This window comes from Pipra filicauda, unplaced genomic scaffold, assembly GCF_003945595.2.
Source record: "Pipra filicauda isolate LSUMZ 115617 unplaced genomic scaffold, ASM394559v2 scaffold161_size1661140_pilon, whole genome shotgun sequence".
Lineage (NCBI taxonomy): Eukaryota > Metazoa > Chordata > Aves > Passeriformes > Pipridae > Pipra > Pipra filicauda.
This window is the reverse complement of record NW_024104118.1, coordinates 514,514-535,463: the sequence shown is the minus strand read 5'-3', so window position 1 is coordinate 535,463 and position 20,950 is coordinate 514,514. Positions and strand designations below refer to the sequence as shown.

The window sequence follows — 20,950 nt, the reverse complement described above, 5'->3', positions numbered from 1 at the left end:
TCTGGCCAAGGGAAGGAGAGGAAATACAGCCAAATAGGGGCTGTGTGCTCTGATGGATGGAGGAGAACAAGAGGGAAACGACTGCAGCTCTCCACTGGCTCCAGATGATGCCTCATAGTTTCTCTTTTAAAAGCATGAGCTGGGCTGGTGAAATAAATATTTGCATTACAATTCCTGTTGGGAACCAAAGGCTGTGTTTGGAGAGAGGGTGTCAAACGGAAGTCGCCGGGGCCAGTGCAGTTTGATGCTGTGATTGTTCTGTTTGCTGGGTGTGATCCCGTTCCCAGCTGGAACAGGCAGCAGCTCCAGCGGAGGGGATCACGCCCCCCACACCCTCCCCGGCTGCTGAAATTTGGCCTGGGGCAGGAAAGCTGAGCCGGCAGCTCGACGTGGAGACGTGGTCTGGGTCTCTGGGGGACAGAACGAGCCTGGAGCCCTCATCCAGCCGGGGCTCAGCCCCTTCCCTTTGCCCTTCTTCCATTTTCTCCCAGTTAGGTGCACAGGCTCCGGCTGCGGGCACGCTGCCAGCGCAGTGCTCCTCGGCTGAACAAAATGTCCCCTTGTCCCAGGGCCCGGCTTTTTGGTGGGACTGCTGCTGTGCTCCCCGGGATCCCCCCGCTCCTTCCCGGAGGAGCTTCGGGACTCTCCATCCAGGCACCGACACCTGCGCCCAGCCGGGAAATGCAATTTACGGATTGCAGAGGAGGGAGTGGAAAAGAGGCGCCTGGAAATCCCAGACTGCTGCTCGTGGGGGAAGGCCGCGAGGCTGGAATACCGGCAGGGGAAAATGCTGTGCCGGGAATTTCATCCAGCACCAGCAGGAGAGGAGGATGCTGCCACCATTTTAGCGGCGGTGCTCCCGCCGGCCGCGGCCAGAACTGGGGCTGGGGGAGCCGGGGCGGAGCGGGGCGGGGGGAGGAGGCGATCGGGCCCCTCCAGCCCCATCCCGGCTGCTGCCCCCCGCTCGCCCCCCCCGCCAGAGAGGCCTTCCTGTCCCCCGCCCGCCCTCCGGGGCCGGCCGAGCCGCGGGGAGGGGACGGAGAGGAGGGATCGGGGTGTGCGGGCGCTTCCTGCCGCCGCCCCCGCCGGGGCAGAGCGGAGCGGAGCGGGGCGGGAGCTCGGCCCGGCCCGGCCCAGCCGAGCGGCGCTCCCGGTCCGAGCCAAACTTCCCGGGGTGCTCAGACATACACGCATATATATATATATTTATATATATATATATATATAATATAATATATATATTATTATTTTAATTTTTTCGGCGCTTTCGGCGGGGCCCCCGGGGCGGAGCCGCCTTCGCCGCCGGGAGGGGCCGGTGCCCGCAGCGCCGGGGATGGGCTCCGCCGGGGCGCCCGCCGCTTAGACCGGCCCGGCTCGGCTCATCCCGGCCCGGCCCGGCCCGGCCCGGCCCGCTGCGCAGCATGGCCGCGGAGCTCAGCGCCGAGGAGGAGCAGGTAGGTCCCGCCGGGCTCCCCTTCCCCGTGCCGGGCTGGGCAGGAGCCCGAGCGCTGCACACATCTCCCCCAAACCCCCTCCCGCCGCTCCTTTCCCATCATTTTTTGGCTACCCCGGATGGCAGGGCTGTTTTTTCCCAGCGGGGCGGTTCGCCCCATAGGAAGCCCTCCACCCCACCCACCCACGCAGCCCACAAACCCACGCAGCCCCCCATCCACGCAACTCCCCACTGCCCCGCGCTCCAGAAGCCCTTGCAGGGGGCTGCGGTCCCACATCCCCAAAACAGCGCGTCCCTCCCGGCGGGCCTCCCTGCCGTGGGCAGGCTGGCGTGGGGATGGTGCGTGGGGATGGTGCGTGGGGATGGTGCGTGGGGATGGTGCGTGGGGATGGTGCGTGGGGATGTGTGTGCACGCGCTTCCCACGCCCCAGGCCTCCCGTGACGTCCCGGCTTCCTCCGCCGGCCTTGCGTCACCGCGGGAGGATGTTGCTGGGCTCGGGGAGCGGGGCCCAGGAGCCACCGGGGGCACCTCGGATGGCCGGAGCAATCCCTGGCTGTTCCCTCCTTTGTCCTCATCCCCAGGTTTGCCCACCCGGCTGAGCCGCGGCCACTGGGCTTCCCTCTGGATGGGGATGCGGAGCCTGGCAGCGGGACTGGGCGTGCTGCTGGAGGCTGCCTCTGCCCCACGGCAATGCTCGGGCTGTCACATCGGCCACCTCGGTGGCGTTGGGGGCTGCCATGCGAAGGCGAAAAGGTCCGGTTTTCCTTCCAAAATGTTTGGTTTTCCAGATGGTTGGTTGGTTGGTTTTCTCCTTTAAAAATCCTTCATTTCTACATGGAGGTTTAGGAGAGTTGGGACAGAGATCCCGAGTTCCCAAAACCCCCATGGAGGAGGCCCTCCTGCAGCCTGCGCTGGTGCTCAGGAAGTGCAGGCTTTTTCCTCCTGGGAGCAGTACTGCTATCTCCAGGGTGATAAAATCCCAAGGAATGGGGGGTGTTCTTGCCCTCCGTCCCTGCAGGTGCCTGAGATTGCCTTTTCTTCTGTGTTGTGAAGGCGGCAAAGCTTCCAGCAATGGGTTTTAACAGAGCCTGCGGGGGTAGGGAGGGTTGGTTTGCAGCAGGAGCTGTAACTGGGCCCGTGTCCCAGCAGGGGGATCTGAGATGTTTGGTTCATGCAGGAATATTGGATGGAGAAAGTGAAGGTATGTTTGCAGTAGTGGCTCCAGGTTTGGATCATCATCCTGGGGTGGGGAAGGCTGCCTTCAGTGATGCCCTCGGTGGCTTGGAAGCCAAAATAGTGGAAGCTTCCCTCTTTTCGTGGGTGGTTTGGGCTGGGACATCCCCTTCCTGCCATCCCTCATCCTTTTCATGACCGTCAGGATTTCCTCTGCTCTCCCCTGTTACTGACAGCAAGGCAGGGAAAATTCACCCCACTCCTCTGCCTGCAAGTCTTGGGACATCTCTGCCCGCTCTCTGCAGTTCCCTCCCTAGCTTATCCCAGAGGAGCCAAACCGTTTTTCCTCGAGGTTTTCAGCCCAGCTGCAGTTTTCACGGATTTATCCCCCCATTCCCTGGGATGAAGAAGAAGAAGGGTAGGTTTGCTGCCTGGGGGAGGAGGGCTGGAAGAGCCCCCATGTCCCAGCAGCAGTGGCTTTGTCACCACCCTGCCACGGCACAGCAGAGCGGGGACACGGATGACGGCAGCACTCCAAAGACCAGCATTGTTCCAAACGCCCCACCACAGACAATTTCGCTCACAGTGCTGCCAGAACACGGCTTCTTGCTGCAGGTCTGGGTCATGGGCTTTGTTTCGGCGTGTGGAGCAATCCCTGCTCCACTAGGATTGATACCTGCATAAATCCATGTGGGATCAGGGCTGGGAGTAGATAATGAGACCCAGTGGAGTGCACGAAGGGGGCAGAGCTATGGTTGATAGCTCCTGGCTCCCTGCTGTTGAATGTCGGCACTGGTAAGTTTGGAATTTGGTTTTGTTCCCAGGGAAAGCTGAAATTCATGGCTGAGCTGCCCTGCAAAGCCAGCGCTTGTTCTTGTGCATCTTCCCCCTTGCAAAAAGCCTGGCACCCCTCATGATGGATGCTGGAAGCGGGACTGTGTGAAGTGTGATGGGTTAGATGTGGAAGAAGGAGACCTGAACCACATGTTGCATCCTCTCCTCACTGCCACTGTGCCCCTTGGCCCCTCTTCCCATCATCTGGGGCCTCCCTTTCCATCATCCTGGGGTATCATTACCATCCCAGGCTCAGTGTTGGCTCTGGTCTCCATCCAAGGGCAGTGGGAGTGTACCTGGTGCTCACCTTCATCCCTGGGCCATCCTGCACATGCTGGGGAAGGAGCATCTCCACTGTTATTTTGCATTTGCATCCCCAGCCCTAGATTCTGGGGATGCCTTGGAGGAGCAGAGGTACAGCCAGGATATACTGGATAGGATATATTTGTGGATAGGATATATTCCTATATACGTACATGTGGATGTGTGCTGTGTTAAGGCTGAAGATGGTTCCTGTACTGCCCCATTTATTTTCCCCTGTGCTCTCCCAGGGTGCTCCTGGCTGTGAAGTGTTGGGGGAGAGACGCCTTGGATGAGCTGGGCTCCTTCAGCCCATCCCACGAGAAGGGCTCACTGCCCCTGCTGAGCCTCGTGCCGCCGATAAACCCCAGCCCTTCGCTTCCTCCTGTCGGAAGTCATTAACACCAACAACCTTTTCTGGCTCAATAGCTCCCAGTAGCTCTGAATAGCTCCCAGTAACTTCGTGCTGCAGCCTGACATCCAACACCACCGTCTGCCTGTGCTCCCTGCTCCTGGAGCCAGCCTTCAGCACTCCCTGTCCCTCCTTCTCCTCCTCCTCCTCCTTGGATGACATTGCCATCCTCCACTCTAGAGAGGATAGAAGCTCCTCCATTTTGGGGTGTGCCCCCGATGAGAATGAGGCATTTTGGGAACTCCCCCCATCCTGCCTGTATCCTTTGAGCAGGATGTGGTGGAAGGCTGGGCTGTGCTTCCCCATCTCCCCTGGGACTCCTGTGTGGGACAGGGGATAAATATGCAGCAGAAAGCAAAGCTGCATCCTGGGACCCTCCTGGTCTTCCATGGCCATGTGAAACTGGTGTTATTGGGCGAGCTGGTCCATGTCCTGTAACAGGTCAAAGTGTCAGCCCTCCATGCTCTTTACCTGTGCTCCCACAGCCAGGTTTGCTGCTCCAAGGAGGAGCTGCAGCCCCAGGAGCTGCCAGCTGCTGCCAGCGGATGGGTACCTGCTGTGCTGTTTTTGCTGCGTCTGAACAGGAATTTGATGCCTGTAAAAGGCTCCTCTTGCTCCCCCTTTCCCTTCCATGAGTGTCCCCCAGCCCCAAAGCCATTTTTCCTACCACTGTCTCCCTTTCACACGCTGGTTTTTCCCCCGTCTCCATCCCCACTGCCCCTACCCCTTTTGTTGTGGAGCTCTCCTCTTCACCCTGAGGAGCTGCTGGGCTTGCTACTGTAGCTCCCACCATGACCAGGGATGCTCCTCGGGCTCTCCTCTTCCTCCCACCCTGTCTCACTGCATGCCCCTGGTCTCTTCCACAGGCAACCAAGCAGTTCCTGGAGGAGATCAACAAGTGGACAGGCCAGTATAATGTGTCCCCGCTCTCCTGGAATGTGGCTGTCAAGTTCCTCATGGCCCGCAAGTTCGATGTCCTGCGGGCCATCGAGCTCTTCCACTCCTACCGGGTAAGTGAGCGGGGCCAGGACCCCCCTGGGTAAGGGATTCCTGCTCTGAGGGAGATCCCTGCTCCGGAGGACTACCCTCCCCCCACTCTTTTTTCTTTTTCCCACTCCCATATAAGTTTTATCCAGCTGGAAAATCCTTTTTCAGCCAAGGCGGGTCACCATGGAGATCTCACTGATCCCAATCCCCTCCCCTCTGCTGAGAGCAGCTCACAAGGTGCCCTCCCGACCCGTGTATTCTGTCCATGGGGCATCTCCCTGTATATTAAGGATTTAGATCCATATATGTCCTTCCCAGCCTGGTTTTGCAAAGCTGCTCCTCCCCATGCTGGAGTGCGTGCTGGAAAATGGGCTCATGGAGCAGAGGTTCCCTCGGAGGGCTGGGTGCCCCATGGGGCCGTGGTGGTGGGTGGACAGCTGGGGTGCCCGTGCCCCCCATCATGCCAGCTCCCTGCCCGCAGGAGACACGGCTGAAGGAGGGAATTGTGAAGCTGAAGCCACACGAGGAGCCGCTGCGCTCGGAGCTGCTCAGCGGGAAGTTCACCATTCTGGTAGGTGGGGTGTACCCCCCCCAAGTTATCCCAGCTGGGTGGCTCATCCTTGCTCCTCTCCACGTGGGTGCTGCAGAAGCCTGACGCTGTTTCCTCGGCAGAGCGTGCGGGACCCCTCGGGAGCCTCTATCGCCCTGTTCACAGCCAAGCTGCACCACCCCAGCAAGAGTGTGCAGCACGTGGTGCTCCAGGCACTCTTCTACCTGCTAGACCAAGCCGTGGAGAGGTGAGCCTGCCTCTGCCGAGGTACCCTGTCTCACACTGGTGGGTCCCTGGGGAGCCCCTTCCCTCCCAGGGTGGTCACTGCTCCCCATGGCTTGAAATTCCCTGGTTTGAACTCCAGCCGCTCTTCCCCGTGGAGGTGTTCAGCCGGGGAACAAAATCCCCTGTGCCCTGAACCAGGCTCTTCTGCAGCCTCGCCCTGTCTATGCCCCGGGTTCAGTTTAGAAAAGCCCCAGATTCCTGCAGGCTTTGGCTGGGGAGGAGGCAGCCCTGCTGTCAGCCAGGCGTAATGTGAGTCCTGCCAAAAATATAAAGCCGGGACATTTCCCCCCTATCCCCCCTCCCCAGCCCCCTGATGGGCTCTTTCTGTTTTTGACCTTACCCATTATGGGTGATAACATTGAGACAGGCTTAAGGTATGAGCCAGGCTTAAATGAAGGTTGTAGGAAGAGGTGTGGTGGAGCAGCTGGAAGTGAGGTTTGGGTCTGTGAGTCCTTCTGGAAGCACAGAAAGGGATTTTTAGGGGTCAGTGTGGGGCAGAGGTGCTGCTGCAGGAGTCATGTTGTGGAGTCGATGTTGCTCTTTCCTCTCTCTCAGCTTTGAGACGCAAAGGAATGGGCTGGTGTTCATCTACGACATGGCAGGGTCACAGTACACCAACTTTGAGCTGGACCTCAGCAAGAAGATCCTCAACCTGCTTAAGGTGATGTCCGGGGTGACCCCGTGTCCAGGGACAGTGCATGGGCCACTCGCGCTCACTGAGAACCCGAAGACATGTGGTTTTGGCATCAGTTTTCACCCCAGACCATGCTGACCATGTCTTGGCTGAGGAGCACAGGCTCCAGCCCCGCAGGACCTCAGGAAGGCACTGGGAGCCTGCCAGGCTGGACCCAGCTGAGGCTGAGGCTGTGTGTCCCGCGGGCAGAAGAGATCAGCTGTCCCCGGGCCAGATTCCTCTCACAGCTGCTGGCAGCGCTTTTGGGAAAACAGATGCAAATTATTTTTTAATCATGCTGGCATTTGGTGCCTTCTCTGGAAAAAAACAGTAACAGTAAATGCTGGCCAGGGTGTGTTCTCTGCACAATCCCAGTTCCTGGTCTTCACCTCTCCCCTGCGGAGACAAGCCCTCTGCCTACCTAATTCCAAGGAAGTAATTTGTTTCCTTATTGGCTCACAGAAACAAGCACAACCGTGAGCGTGCAAGGAATGCTTTGGATGTGGCGTTGCCACCACAGGGTCCCTTTGGTGATTGTCACCTCTGCTGGGACATGTCCCCTGCCAGCAGAGTGGATCTGACCCGCTCCTCCTGCCTGCAGGGTGCCTTCCCAGCTCGGCTCAAGAAAGTTTTCATCGTGGGAGCACCCATGTGGTTCCGCGTGCCCTACTCCATCATCAGCCTGCTGCTGAAGGAGAAGCTGCGGGAGCGGGTGAGTGGGGACCCTCCTGGCACAGGACCCTCGGCAGGGAGGGCTGAGGCTGCTTTCCCTTTGGGACAGGATGGTGGAAGCAGCTTGTGCCGCTCAGCCCCATCTGCTGGAAGTTGCTGAGCACCAGACCTTTGGCATCCCTGTCCCGAACCCCAGTGAATCCTCTCCAACTTTCTTGGAGTGACCCCTGCCTTTCCTCTTCCTCACACAGGTGCAGATGGTGAAGATGTCGGAGCTGAAGGAACACCTGCCACGGGAATGCCTCCCGGAGTACCTTGGGGGGTCCCTCAAACTGGACCCTCTGAGCTGGAACTGCCGGTTCCTGCCCCAGCAGAATGGGCACCCTGACCCCCTGGACGAGCTCATCCTGGTGCCGCTGGCGGCCCCCAAAGATAACGGCTCTGTCCACGTCCCCGGGCCCAAGTCCATGACCCTCCAGGAGCTACTGGATCATGTCAGTCACAAGCAGAAACAGGGCATCTATGAAGAGTATGAAGATATTCGGCGCAGGAGCCCAGCCGGCACCTTTGTCTGCTCTTTGTGAGTTGGGGGAAAGACGTCAGGAGCCCCTCTCGCCCCAGAAAGCTGAGTGCCCCCCACACACACACTTCTGCTGCTGGATGGTGGTCCATCGGCCTCTTTAGGGTGTGGTACTTTGGGTTAGCAACAGAGAACCCCGGCCTAGGGATGGTGTGAGCCCACTTTGTAGGTCCTGCAGCCCCCCAGGGTAGGAGGGAGCCGCAGGGAACAGCAGGGACCAGGACCTGCCCGGGACTCCACCTCCTGAGGCTTTGACCAGGTGATGGCAGCAGAGCCTAGGCTACAGGCTCCAGAGGTTTGTGCAGAGGGAGGGCATGCTGCCTTTGCCTTCACTGCCTGGAAAACATCGCTGCTTCCCTCTCCCCTCCCTCCCAGGGCACCCTACAACCAGGAGAAGAACCGGTATGGGGACGTGCCCTGCCTGGACCAAACCCGTGTCAAGCTGGCAAAGCCATACAGTCGCCCGGAGGTGAGGCAGCCTGGGATGGAAACTCACAGTCCTGCAGGAAGCTGACACAGCTGTCCTGGACACGGGGTTCTGGAAGCCTTATCTCATCCACGCTTTTCTCCCTGCAGCTGACTGACTACATCAACGCAAGCTTCATGGATGGCTACAAGCAGAGGAACGCTTACATTGGCACTCAGGGTATGGCCCAAGCCTCTGAGAGGTTATTCTGCTCCTGATGCAGCTGTGGGCTTCACCTTCCTGCCCAGTGGCAGCCACCAGCCGTGGTGGGGGACATCCCAGGAGAAGGACCCTACAGTGCCCAGCAGGTCCCCCTTCTCTCTGGGTATATTTACTCCTCCCTGGGTATATTTATTTCCCTCCCAGTCTCCAACCAGGAGGGAGTGGAGCTTTTCCTGGGAGAGAGCGAGTGGGTCCATCCTCCTCCATCCACGATAGCAGCCCCCTCCCTTCTTCCCCTATCCCAGCCCTGGATTTGCCCCATCTTCCCAGGGATGAGCAAAGATGGGGGATCAGTGCTGAACCGTAGGGGTTCAGTGCTGAGGGGACAATCAGTGGCAGCTCCAGGCAGGGCAGGTGGAGCCAAACCTGGGTCAGTCCCAAGAGGAAGGGACTGTGGTTCCCTGTGGGGATGATGGGGGGCTGGTGGAGCTGCTGGGCAAAGGGGTTTGCCCAAGTCCAGTAGGTTTTGGGCTGAAGTGTGGATTGTCCCTACAGGGCCTCTGGAAAACACCTATGGTGACTTCTGGCGCATGGTGTGGGAGCAGAACGTCCTGGTGATAGTGATGACAACCCGGTGAGTGCTCATGGAGGGACACAGACCTCTTTTTCTGTGCAAAATGAGCATTTTTGGTGCGGGATGAGCAGTGCTGGGCTCCATGCAGTGATGCTGCAGCCGTGGTGCCAGCCAGAGCTCCACAGCGGGGGGGCATCGCATCAAGAACAGACAGTTTGGTCCCTGCGGGATTCCTGAAGGACCAAGGCTGAGTGGCATGGGACATATCCCAAGCAGAGCAAGAAGGACATGACCAGCTTGTCCTTGTCCTGCTCTCAGGCTAGAGGAGGGAGGCAGGAGGAAGTGTGGCCAGTACTGGCCCCTGGAGAAGGATTTCCAGGTGTGCTTCGGGGCCCTGACCATCACCAACCTGGGCGTGGAGAACCTCAGCCATTACAAGAAAACCATTCTGGAGATCCACAGCTCGGAGGTGCGTGGCCACAGCTGCCTGGTGGGGGACAGCACGGGGGCACGGTGGGTCCGAGGAGGGGAGAGGGTCTAATTCCCCTGCTTTCCCCAGACCAGGGAGCGGCGGCTGGTGTCCCACTTCCAGTACCTGAGCTGGCCAGATTATGGCGTTCCTTCCTCCGCCGCCACGCTCATTGACTTTTTGGGGGCTGTGAAGCAGCAGCAGAGGGTGGCTGTCAGCACCCTGGGACCTCGCTTCAAGGGTCACCCGAGGGGACCACCGGTCGTGGTCCACTGCAGCGCCGGCATCGGCAGGACAGGTAACGGGTGCAGTGGAGGTCTTGGGGGTGGTGAGACGACAAGTCCAGCTTCCCTGGGACATTTCCATCCCAGGGATCCACAGTGTGTTTGCAAACTGGTTGACCTGGGATGCACGTCCTCAGGACTTACCACAGCCATCAGACCTGGGAGAATTCTCCAGATGCCTGTGCGAGATCGGTGTGGGGCTGAGAACCACCACTCCAGTTCTCACAAGGGGCAGCGACGGCGCAGTTTGGTGGCTGATGCCGTCCCATTGTTGTCCCCAGGTACCTTTTGTGCACTGGACATCTGCCTGTCGCAGCTGCAGGACGTGGGTACTCTGAACATCTACCAGACGGTGCTACGCATGCGGACCCAGCGCGCCTTCAGCATCCAGACCCCCGAGCAGTATTACTTCTGCTACACTGCCATCCTCGAGCACGCCCAGCGTGAGGGCCTGCTGCTCGCCAACCACAGCCGGGCTGCCCAGGAGAAGAGTTCACCAGGGCACTGAGATCCCCTGCCTCCCTGCAGACGCCCCCTTCCCATCCTCTGGGGGCTGCCTGAGCTGCCTTGGTGTCTGCCAGGACTCAGCTGAGCTGTTGGGGCGGCGGTGCCAGAGCACCTCAGCTGTTAGCACTGCTGTGGAACTGTGCCTTATTCAACCCAAACAGTAGCTGCCACTCGCCGGCACGGGAAGGGGCTCTTGCTCCTCCCTGTTGTGTTTTGGTTGGGTTTGGTTGCGTGTGGAGGTGGTTTGTCTTCTCTTCAAGTTGTTTTTTTTTTTTTTTTTTTTTTTATTTTGTTATTTTGTTGTTGTTGGGACCACCTAAGCTGTACCTAGAGAGGGGCTTTGCAAAGTTCTAGAAAATGTATTCCCACTCCTGGGGCTGGGGGAGAGGTGTGTGCTTTGGTCTGACCTGCCACTCCCTCTGTGTGTCTGTATGTATGTGTGTATATAATATACCCCTGCTCTGCTCCCCCGGCTATTATATAGATACATATATACAAGCTCCCCTTTAGCAGCTCCCGAGGATTCTCACTGTCCTGCCACCTCACTGCTGTGATCCCTGGAGCGGTGAGTTTGGTCCTGGCTCTGTCTTATCTTCCCCCTTCCCCTTTTTTCCCCTCATGGGCAGCACTGGGACATGGTACCCACTCTCATGCCTGTCCCACTGGAGGCACGAGGATGCTTGGTGGTGTCCCCCCCATTTCCTTGTCTCATCTTCCCTGTGGAGACAGCAGCTCTGCTCCCAGGAGGATCTGGAGGATTTGGGTTGTTGGAGGGGTGTGAAGCTCACAGGCATTCCCTGCCCCTTGGGGCACCACCACAGGAGTCACTTGGTACGAGGTGATGGGGACACAGGGACCAACTGGCTCACCAGGTTGCCTGGCTTTCCCAAGCAGCCACTGGGAACCTGCAGGCCCAGCCCTGCACTGAGTCACAGGCCGGGAAAGTGCTGAGCAAGAATAAACCCCAAAACCTGGAGAGGCAATGAGCCTTAGCCCCGGCCCCCACCACCACCTGGGCCTCCCCAGCTTTATACTGTAATAAGATCTTTGAATGTGTATATTCTTATTTTTTTATAATCTTGGCGGGGGGGTGGGTAGTTTTCATTTTGTAGTTCTTTTTTGGGTTTTTTTTTGGTTGTCTTTGTTTTTGTTTTTTTAATTTAACATTAACTTGATCCAAACCAGAACCAGAAGTATTTGTAAATGTTCCTATTTTGCTCCTGTTCAGAGAAACCTTTTTGTTGTTGTTCCTTTTTTGGGGGTTGTTTTGTTTTTTATTTGTATTGATATATAAATATACTACCAGTGACCAGTACTCTTTGCTGTAATGGGGGCATTGGGCAGGAAAGGAGAAGGAGGAAGTTTAGGGCTTTGCACAGGCTGTGATCCCCAAAAACAAGCTGGCCGCATCCCTGGGGACACAGTGACTTTGAGGGGCGTGAAGCTTTGTTTGGGGCTGCTCCTGGCCTGGGTGAGGCTGAGACAGATAACCAGGCTGCAGGCAGCTTTCCTGGGTGGGCAGGATAGTGGCAGGAGGGAAAGCAGCACGATGGGCTGTGCCTGGTAGCTGGAGCCACCCTGCTCCGAGCTCCTGCCTCCTTTCCCAGGCCCTTGCCAAGCCCCAGAGCATCAATCTCCTGTCTGGCCACCGCATCTGCCTGCTGCTGCCTTTTGCTGCAGGATTCGGGGGTGAGGGCATCGCCCCTCTGCTGCTGGACCTGCTCTGAGCAGGCATGTAGGGCACAAAAATTAGGGAGAATTCCCAGGCTGCCAGCCAGATCTAGCACCTTCAGGTGCAAGTGGTGCCAGTTCCAGAGCAGCAGCTACAGCCTGAGGCTTTGGGATGAGGGAAGCAAAAAGGCGGCTAGTGAAAATAAAGCCCTAGAGTCAGTGAGAGAGCTTGTGCCCCAGAACAGGGCAGCTGGCAAGTGTGAAGAGCAGCACCTGTGTTTGCTCAGCTGGAGTCTGTCTGGGACTGGCAGAGAAAGCAGCTTTCCCTGTGCTCTGGGCATGGACTGGCTTGGCTGTGCCAAACTGGGGCCAGACGCAAGGGCTGGAAGGCTGGAAAAGAACCACAGGCAGCAGGGAATCCATCTGGAATCCCTGCATGTCCCAGTGCCCAGGGGTGCATGAGAGGTGGGTGTTCTAAGCATCCCTAGAGCTGTGCACATCCTGCCTGTGAGCAGTTCTGTTTTAGGTGCAGTGTCCCATCCTTCCAGGTATCATTTCCCACCCAGCTGTGTTCCCAGAGCAGCATCAGCCCAGGCAGTGTGACCTGCAGAGCAGCTCCTCCTGCTCAGGCTGCCCTCACTTTCCTTTCGGGCAGCCCTTGCAGGTTGGCTCCTCCTCTGAAGGAAGGATCACTGGGCCCTCCCTCCTTACTGCCAACCTTCTTCACCCAGCTTGGGTTTTCTTCTTGACACACATGGAGAAAGGGAGTATTTGCAGCTGCTTGTCAGACACGTGCTGTCAGCAGCAGCTCTCTGTGGCTCAGCGGGGCTCTTGGCAAAGTGTCGGCTGCAGATCTGAAAGCTGCAGGTCATGCCAAGTGTCCCCGTGGCCCCGCAAATGTGCCCAGTCTCCCACAGGCTGCGAAATCCGAACCAAGCCCGCACTGTGCACATGGTAAAGGTGGTTGTGCCTTTTAGCTCGATTCCACAGTAGGCACAGAGAACCAAAACTTTTCCAAGGAGACCTGCGACCTGGATGTCTGATAGGATTACTACACAGAGGAGAGGGATGGAAATCACCACCACCGGCTCTAAATGGGAACGGCTTGGATATGCCGCTGCCACAGACCTCGGCAGCTACCTCCCTTCAAGGAGAGATGGAGATCCCATCTGTGCCAGAGGCAGAGGAAAGGGTTGTAAGCCTTTTCCATGGAAGAACAACCCACAGACTCACCCCCTGTTCCTGACTATTCCCAGGGCTCTGTTTCTTGTCAAAATGACCATTTTCAGTCCTCTTGCACAACACGAGGTTTTGTTCCATCCATTCCTTCTCCCTGTGCCAGCAGATCCTGCTCAGCACAGAAATGTAGATTTCTCTGGAAATGGTCACTTCATGCAGACAGCCATAAATTACTGGAAGTAAAAGCTTTGTGTTGTTTGAAGAGCAGTGGGAAAAATGGGCTGCTGAGCACAGGCAGACTGATGCCTGCAGCATCTCCCCTTCCTGGTGTGCCCCAGGGATGGGGATCAGCCACCATAGGCAAAACTCGCAGCATGGACAATTCCAAGAATGTGAAATCCGAAGTGCTGCTCAAGTGTGGAAATGGGGATTTAAAGCCATTGCAGGGAAATCCCAAAGCGGCGCTGCCATCCCTGTGCCCACCTGTTTCATTTGGCTTTCTTAGCTGCATGCACAACTCCTCGCTAATTATGATTGCTTAAGTGCTTGTAATTTTGAGTCCTGGGAGTTTGGGAAGCGTTGAACTCCGGAGCACTTAATTTCCCAGCCCTTCTCCTTCTTTGCCTCTGGTTTCCAAGGCTCAGGCTCGATCTCCAGCGGCACAGCATCCCGTGAGGGTTCAAACCCCGCTGACCAGAGCCCTTCCAGCAGCTAAACCGAGCTGCAGCTCCCGGACACATAGGAGAGACCCTCCTCTGCTGTGCCTGCTTGTCCTGGCAGCACCTGGCTGCCTGCTCCCTGACCAGGCTGAGAAAGGGAAAAAGAGCTGGAAAGAAAAAAAAAACCGAGAGATTTAAACCTCGTTTGATGCCTGAAATACATATTTTAACAGAAGCGTTGAGCGTGTGTGTTCGTATTTCACCCGTCCTGAGCACGCTCTGGATGCCCAGATGAGCACTAACGGGCGGTGAGGCCTGGATCCTCCAGCCCTGGTGCGGTGAACCCGGCAACTCCCTCGACAACTTTCTAAAAGGAGAAAAACACGATAATTAAACGCATTAACCCTCCACCTCCCGTCTTAGCGGAGGGGACCGCTCGCCACCCCCGCGGTGACCCGCTCCCTCACGCCGCCCCCGCCGTGGGCGGTGCGGCCGTGACGATCGGCACGGCGGGGCCAATCCGCTCCGGGGGGAGTTCCCCCTCCATTCAGGGCTGCTCGCCTGCGCGTTGAGGGTATGTAACAGCTGCTTTCCCCACACACACTTTCCCAGTTTCCCCCTCTCCCCCTTCACGGGAATCGCTTCCCACGGGGCGGGGGGGCCGGGAAGCCGAGGGACGAGGGACGGGAAGTGCGCGCGCGCGCTCCGGATCCCGCCGGCGGGAAGCGCGCGACGTATGGCGGGGGGGGGAGCGAGTCACTGAGTGCGTGTGTGAGGGGGGGGGAGAGCGGCTGCCGCGCTGGCCACGCCCCCTCCCCGCCACCCCATTGGCTGCGAAGGCGGATGGTAACGCCCCCCGCGGCGCCGCGCGCGCGCCGCCCACGCCCCCCCTCGGTGCGTGCGTGCGTGCGTGTGAGTGTGTGTATGTGTGTGTGTGTGTGTGTGTGTGTGTGAGAGAGAGTGTGTGCGCCGTGTCCCCCCCGCACGTGTAACCGACCCGCCCCACGTGGGGCGCCGCCATCCCGGAAGTGAAGGGGTCGGGGACAAAAGGCGGGCGCCGCGACGCCCTCCCCCTCCCCGCCCGGGCCCCGTCGCCAGCTTCCCTCTCCCGCCGCCCAACGGCTCGGCGGCGGGGCCGGAGGGAGGAGAGGGGGCGCCGCTCGCGCGGGCCGCGTCCGCGATGTAAACATTCCACAAAAGGGCTCCCCAGAGAGGGGGGCGTGGCCTTGCCCGTGGGAGGCGGGGCCAATCCCGCCGCGTGGGCGGGCTCCCCGCTGTGACGGCGGAGCTGCCCCGCTCGCCTATTAGCCGGCGCTTTCGGCCCGCAGCCAATCGGACGGCGGAGGGGGCGGGACGGGGGCGGGGCGCGCTGCTTATACGGACATTTTTCTTCGGCGGTCGTTCCCCCCCCCCTCCGCCCTCCCTTCCTCTCCACATCCCCTTCCTGGGGGCCGCGGCCAATAGGGGAGGTCTTGGTGGGCGGGGCCAGCGCGCCCATTGGCCGAGAGGGTGACGGGCGCTCGTCTCGCCCAACGGGCGCTCGGGGCTCCCCCCCTGCGCGAGGAGGGGCGGGATTTCCCGGGGAACAGAGAAGCGGGCAGCGCTCCGCCGCGGCGGCCGACAGACGGTTACTCCATCTTACCCCCCCCCGCCGAGCCCCCCGCCCCGCCGGGGCACCGGCGCCGACCCCGCCCGCCCCCCCCCTCCGGGAGGAGGGGCGCGGGGACCTCCCCCCTCACCGCACCGGGGACAGCCCGCCCCCGCCGCCCGCCCGAGAGGGGCCCGCCGCCCCCGGACCCTGAGGGAGACTCGGCCGCTGCCAGGGCCCGCTTCGAGGTAAGGGAGAGCGGGACGGCGGGGAGGGGTGGCCGCCGGGCCCGGGGCCGGCCCCCTCCGGCGATCCATAGGGGGCGGGGCCCGTTGCCGGTGCGGCGGCGGAGCGTGGTCGGGGGGGGGCCGGTCGGTGCCCGCGGCGCGGCTCCCCGGGGAGCCCCGGCCCGCGCGGGCGGCCGCGCGTCCTCCCGCCCCGCCCCGCCCCGCCGGGGTGTCCCGGCCCCGGCATGGCGGGAGCGGCGGGCGGAGCGTGCGGCGGCCGCTGGGCGCGCTGCGAGCCGGGCGCCGCCTCCTCCCCCCGCCCCTCCGCCCGCCCTCCGCCCGGTGCCGCTCCCGGGCTGCGGCGGGACCGCCCCCGGCAGCGCTCGCCCGCATTGCACGGCCCCGGTACCGGCCGCACCGCGCGCCGGAGCCGCCAGCGGCGCTCCCGCTCGCCCGGGGGGGCGTTCCGAGGGCGGGCGCGGGGCTCCCTGGGCTCCGGTGCTCAGCCAACTTCCTGGCGGAGTTGCCATGAAAGGGCTTTGCCGGACAATAACTCCCCGCGGCGGTCCCGCGCCGCCGCCGCCGCCCGCTCCGCACCGGCTTCGGGGTCACCGAGGGTTCCCCCGTCGCTTTTCGCAGTTTTTCAGCTCCGTACTGCAGCGATTCCTAAGAACCTGTTGGAGTGACGTGTGGATACGCGGAAACCCGAGAGCTCGTCGTGCACCCGTTAATTTTCCAGAGATTTTAATAGCGAGCTGTATCTCTCTGCACATCCTCTCCATTCTGTGCCTTGAACGTGCCAGACACTTGCACTTGGTATTTTATCGCCCTTTTAATTCTTCAGGCTACTGTAGATGTACAAAAAACTTCAGGGGTTTTTTTTTTTTGATAGCAGGAGGCTGGTGAAGTTCAGGCAGCTTTAAAAGTATGAGCGTGCTTGGTGTCTGCTTAACTGAATCCTGTTTTTTCTGCCTTTTCCTGGCCTGGGTACAGAATGAGTTTTAATAGTTGTTATTTGTGCAACTATACATGTGTGTTCAGTGCACGGGTGGCAAGGTTACATCCCAGAAGAAATCCGTTTATTTGCACCACTGAAATAGGGCAAAACAACTTGTTTCAGCGCTATTTTAAACTAATTATCAATGGCATCTTGAGCTGTGCCTGGATTTTCAATCTCCCACGCTGTCCAGAGGAATCTAAACCTGGGCTGTGTGCTAAAGCCTAGCTTAAGGCTGACCTAACACCTCATGTTTTTCTTCTAACTTGACACTTTCAGTTGTGCTAAAAGGTGTAGGGTCAGTAAACAAGTGAGAAATACCCAACTTAATTCAGTACAAATCTATCTGCACTGCAATCTTCCTAACTTGCAGTTATTTAAGAAAATACAGTTTCAGAGAGGTATACATTATTCTATAGGATTAACAGTACAGTATTTTCAATTAGAACGGCATTTTATTTTAATATAGTAATTTTAAAGCACCTGTAAAAATTCCTTCATCACATAAAAGTATCTTGGCAGCCTGGTGTCAGTCTGTGCTGGACAGAAAAACACTTTTCAGGGTCTTTTTTCCCTGACCAGGTGAAGTTAGCAGTTTTTCACACTGGTGCACTCTTTGCAAAAGGAAACTCTGCTTTCTCACCCCAGCGTATCTCGTCCTCATCCCTCCCACCTTCTGCTGAAGACACGTGGTCTCAGCGTTAATTTGTTTGAGTTGCTTCAATGTGATCTTCCACCGAAGCAAAATGGCTCTAATTTGCTCAAGTTTGGGGAAACTCTGGATGATTTAGGCTGCTTTTGCGAGCAGTGTGGGGAAGGGGATGCTTTCCCCCTGGCCTGAGCTGGGATTGCCGTGGGAGCCCTCTGCACAAGGCTCCTGGCACACGTGGGTCTTGGAGCTGGGAGCATCGTGTTGGAATTGGCAGGCGGATCATTTACGTTTCCAGGATTTATGAATCGTTTTCTGTCCAGATTGCTGTTCTGGTCTTCTCCAGCATTGGAAAACTTTTGTGGCTGTTAGAGCTGGAGCAGGAAGAGCCCCATAATAGTTGTCACTTCAGCCCATGGTGTGCTTTTGGGGATGTGTTGCTCTTTTCCAACCCCATGGGATCTCGTCTCTTTTTATTTGGATGAATGAAACTGTTCTGTTCATTTTCTCTGTGCATGGGGAAGATGCAGTCAGGGAACAGGGCAAAACAATGCTCTAAGATCTGTAGAGCTCAGTTTGGATCGTGTTTGTGCGGTGGGGTTTGACACCCAGGCCATTTTTTGGCAAAGCACGGATCAGTGCCTTACCAACTTGTTACCTGTCTGGACAGAGGCGAGTGGGGTTTATTTGCATCCCACCTGCCTTGGGGTAAGCACTGGCACAGCTGTCACTGTGTCACCTTGCAGAACATTCTCCTAACTCCTCCAAAAGCTTCATGTAGTGCTTTTCCAGCACTTTCTTCCTGGGGATGCTTCTCATTTCATTTTGGAATGACACTCTGGTCGTGGTCTCTGTAGTGTGGCCAAGGGGTTATCCCCGTGGTACAGGCAGGGGATATGGGCTGTGTGGCACCGAGCAGAAAAGTACAGAAGCGATTGCTGAACAAGCTGGGTCATGTCGTGGAAGTCGTGTGGCTGGGTTAATGCTGCCAGAACCTGAGCTGGCTGCTTTCCAGCAGGCACTGTGATGTGCTCCCATATAATCCTGCGGGTGACATGTCCTGCAAGACATCCGTGGCTGTTCCGGGCTCAGAGTTGAGACTTACACTTGCTGTTCCTGGCTTTTGAGTCCTTTCTCCTTCAAAAGGAAAGCCCCTTAAAAAGCCCTCACGTGTTAAACGCATCCTCTGCAGCTCTGCGGTTTCCGTGCCCTTTTTCAGAGGGGTCCTTGCTCCACAGGGACCAAAATCCTCTCCAGTACTCTCTTACAACTTGTTGGTGAAGATGGTGTTCATCCACAGGTGTGTTGGGGTTCCAGCAGGTGCTGAGGCAGTACACCTTCCCGTTTTGCTTTCTTCCTAGTCTCTGTTTACCTTTCTTTTTACTTTACTAGCTGATCTGTAATGCCAGAAGACCTTGCTTCAGGGAAAACCCGAAATAGAAGTAACGGAGATTTTGGGGATATTATGTGGTTAAAAGCTGTGGAGCGGAGCTGCCACTGGAAAGGCAGTTTTGTGAGGGAAGAGGGGAGTACCTGGGCTCTCGTGCCTCTGTTGCTGCCATGGAGCAGTGAGGGGGCAGTGGGAGAGCCCTGCAGTGCTCCACCAGCTGAATCCAGCATTGTCCCCGCTTTGTTCCTTCTCTTTCTGTGTCAGTCCTGCCACTCCTCTCCTTTCCTCAGTACCAGAGGGAAAGGGATGTGCTCCACTTGCCTTTTGGTCCCACTGGCTTGTGTGAGGCAGATGGATGGGGAAACCCTCTGATGAAGTTGACAGTGTAGAGTTGCCTAATTCTGGAGATGTTAATGAGACCCAACGTACATTTTCTCAATTTTTTCCTTGCTTTACCAGCCGAGGATCCTATGTGTGTCTGCCTAATGCATCTTACCTGTAGCATGGAGCTGGTGAGCTGGGAGGTGGCACAGGTGGAAGATCTAAAAGTGTTCCTATGCAGCATCCTTCTCCTGTGAAGGGGAACAGTAAAAACCTCAGAAAAGAAAAAAACCCTATAGTTTTCATTCTCCCCTAGGCAGAATGTAGTGTGCTGTAAGTGGAGTTAAAAGGGAGTTTGGGTAGAAATGATGCTGGAGGAAGGGGATGCAGTTCTTTACTTTGTCTGCTCGGGTATTGCTAAGCTCTCCTACATGCCTCCTGTTAATGCTTCTAATGAAGGAAAGTCCCTGAATTTTGTGGCTTACTTTCAGTCCTTGCTGTAATCTGGGGGCTTTTTTCTTTTTTCCACCCCCAAATTAAGATCACGGATGGTGCAGTGTGAACTGGGGGCTCTCTAAATCTTCACATCAAAGTCCATAAGGGGATGCCAGTGGTGTGTGCAACATTTCTGAGATGACAACATAAGCGAAGTACTTGTAATCTGGAGGGAAAATGCCTGATACAAGTCTCTCCTGTAGCTGGGCTTTGCCATCGTTTAGGAAGCTGAGAGAAATCAGTTGTCACAGCGAGTGGAAGTGGGCGGAACTGCCCCTTTGAGCATCAGGCTTTGGCTAAATCAGTTCAAAATTACATGTCTAGTCTTGGGTTTCATCTCCGCCTTCCTTCCTCAGCAGGCTGGTGGACTGTAGGAGGGGTAGGACTTGCTGCACAGCAGATCTCTCCAGCTTTTGAGCAGAGGAGATCAGTGGGAGATGCCAGGTCAAAATCAGCTGGACTTCAGTGAGGAAATGAATGCACTTTGGGAACATTCAGCATTATAATTCCGTCTGCAGGGTGCAGATGAATCACTGCTCTGGTGCTGGTTTGCTTTCCCCTCTCTGTAGAGTTTGGGTGGTCGTGGATGCAGAGTTGTCATCACTAGCCTTTGTCTAGGTACAGCAAAGCTTCAGGATCATCTCTGCTCTCATTAATAAAGCCTGTCAGTTAGCAATCTTCAGTAAGTACTGGTTTGCTGTGAGCCAATGGATGCAGACTCTTGGTAGGAGTTTAGCATGGTGTTATCTAGGAAGATTGGCTAGTGCTACTGACAATTACCTGTAATATTTACTCTATATTGACTATAATACAAAACTTCACCACTGAAGTTGGTCCAATGCCTAGACAGAAGCAGAGTCCAAGCTCAGTTGGCGAAGGTGAGTGGAATTCAGTGGGAAGACAAACCTACATGTGCTATAATTTTCGCTTAACAGAAGTTTTAATATCGACCATACAGTAAACTGGGTTTTTGGAAGATTCTACACTTGGTCTGCAAGAATCAGGAGCTTCAAAAACTGATGTTCATGCTGCTGCTGTGTGTGTGGTGATGGATCCTTGGTGCTAGCATGATTCCCACAGCCTCACAGGCTGAGAATTTTGATGGCTTCATGGGGAAAAGTCTCTTCAGGTAGCCTAGGTGGCATTTTAATCCTCAGGAGAGCACGTGAGTCTTCCAGCCATCTTCTGCCCTCAAACAGCCTGTGCTTTAGAGGTTGGTTAGTCCATCTGAAGGAAGACACGTGTAGTGTTGCTTTGGAAAGTGAGACCCAAGGGTGGGACACTGAACAGCCACCACACCACATACACACCACATGTATCTATACATGTATCTTGAAAGTGTAAGGGGTGACCCAGCCTGGGAGATCAAAAGCAAGTGTAAGGACTGGCTGA

The 20,950-nt window shown here is 57.2% G+C and overlaps 2 protein-coding genes across 3 annotated transcripts in view; both read left to right on the top strand.

The window, feature by feature from the left end:
* The first annotated feature begins 543 nt into the window (after positions 1 to 543).
* Positions 544 to 11,691, top strand: PTPN9 (protein tyrosine phosphatase non-receptor type 9). 2 transcript variants are annotated; one of them, XM_027712142.2, is made up of 13 exons: positions 544 to 1,454; positions 5,040 to 5,183; positions 5,642 to 5,731; positions 5,833 to 5,957; positions 6,551 to 6,656; positions 7,270 to 7,380; positions 7,592 to 7,920; positions 8,296 to 8,389; positions 8,497 to 8,566; positions 9,104 to 9,182; positions 9,441 to 9,591; positions 9,682 to 9,889; positions 10,157 to 11,691. In XM_027712142.2, the coding sequence occupies exons 1-13, from the start codon at positions 1,422 to 1,424 to the stop codon at positions 10,381 to 10,383; spliced, it is 1,767 nt and encodes a 588-aa protein (XP_027567943.1). In that variant the 5' UTR covers positions 544 to 1,421; the 3' UTR covers positions 10,384 to 11,691. The 2 variants fall into 2 exon arrangements, with proteins under 2 accessions (XP_027567943.1, XP_027567941.1); XM_027712140.2 differs by lacking the exon at positions 544 to 1,454 and having other exon boundaries at positions 4,871 to 5,183.
* A 3,811-nt stretch (positions 11,692 to 15,502) lies between these two features.
* SIN3A (SIN3 transcription regulator family member A) overlaps positions 15,503 to 20,950 on the top strand; it is a 31,274-nt gene continuing 25,826 nt past the window's right edge. Inside the window, exon 1 of the mRNA XM_027712136.2 lies at positions 15,503 to 15,727. The gene's annotated coding sequence lies outside the window, so the exon portion shown is untranslated. The remainder of the gene's footprint in view (positions 15,728 to 20,950) is intronic.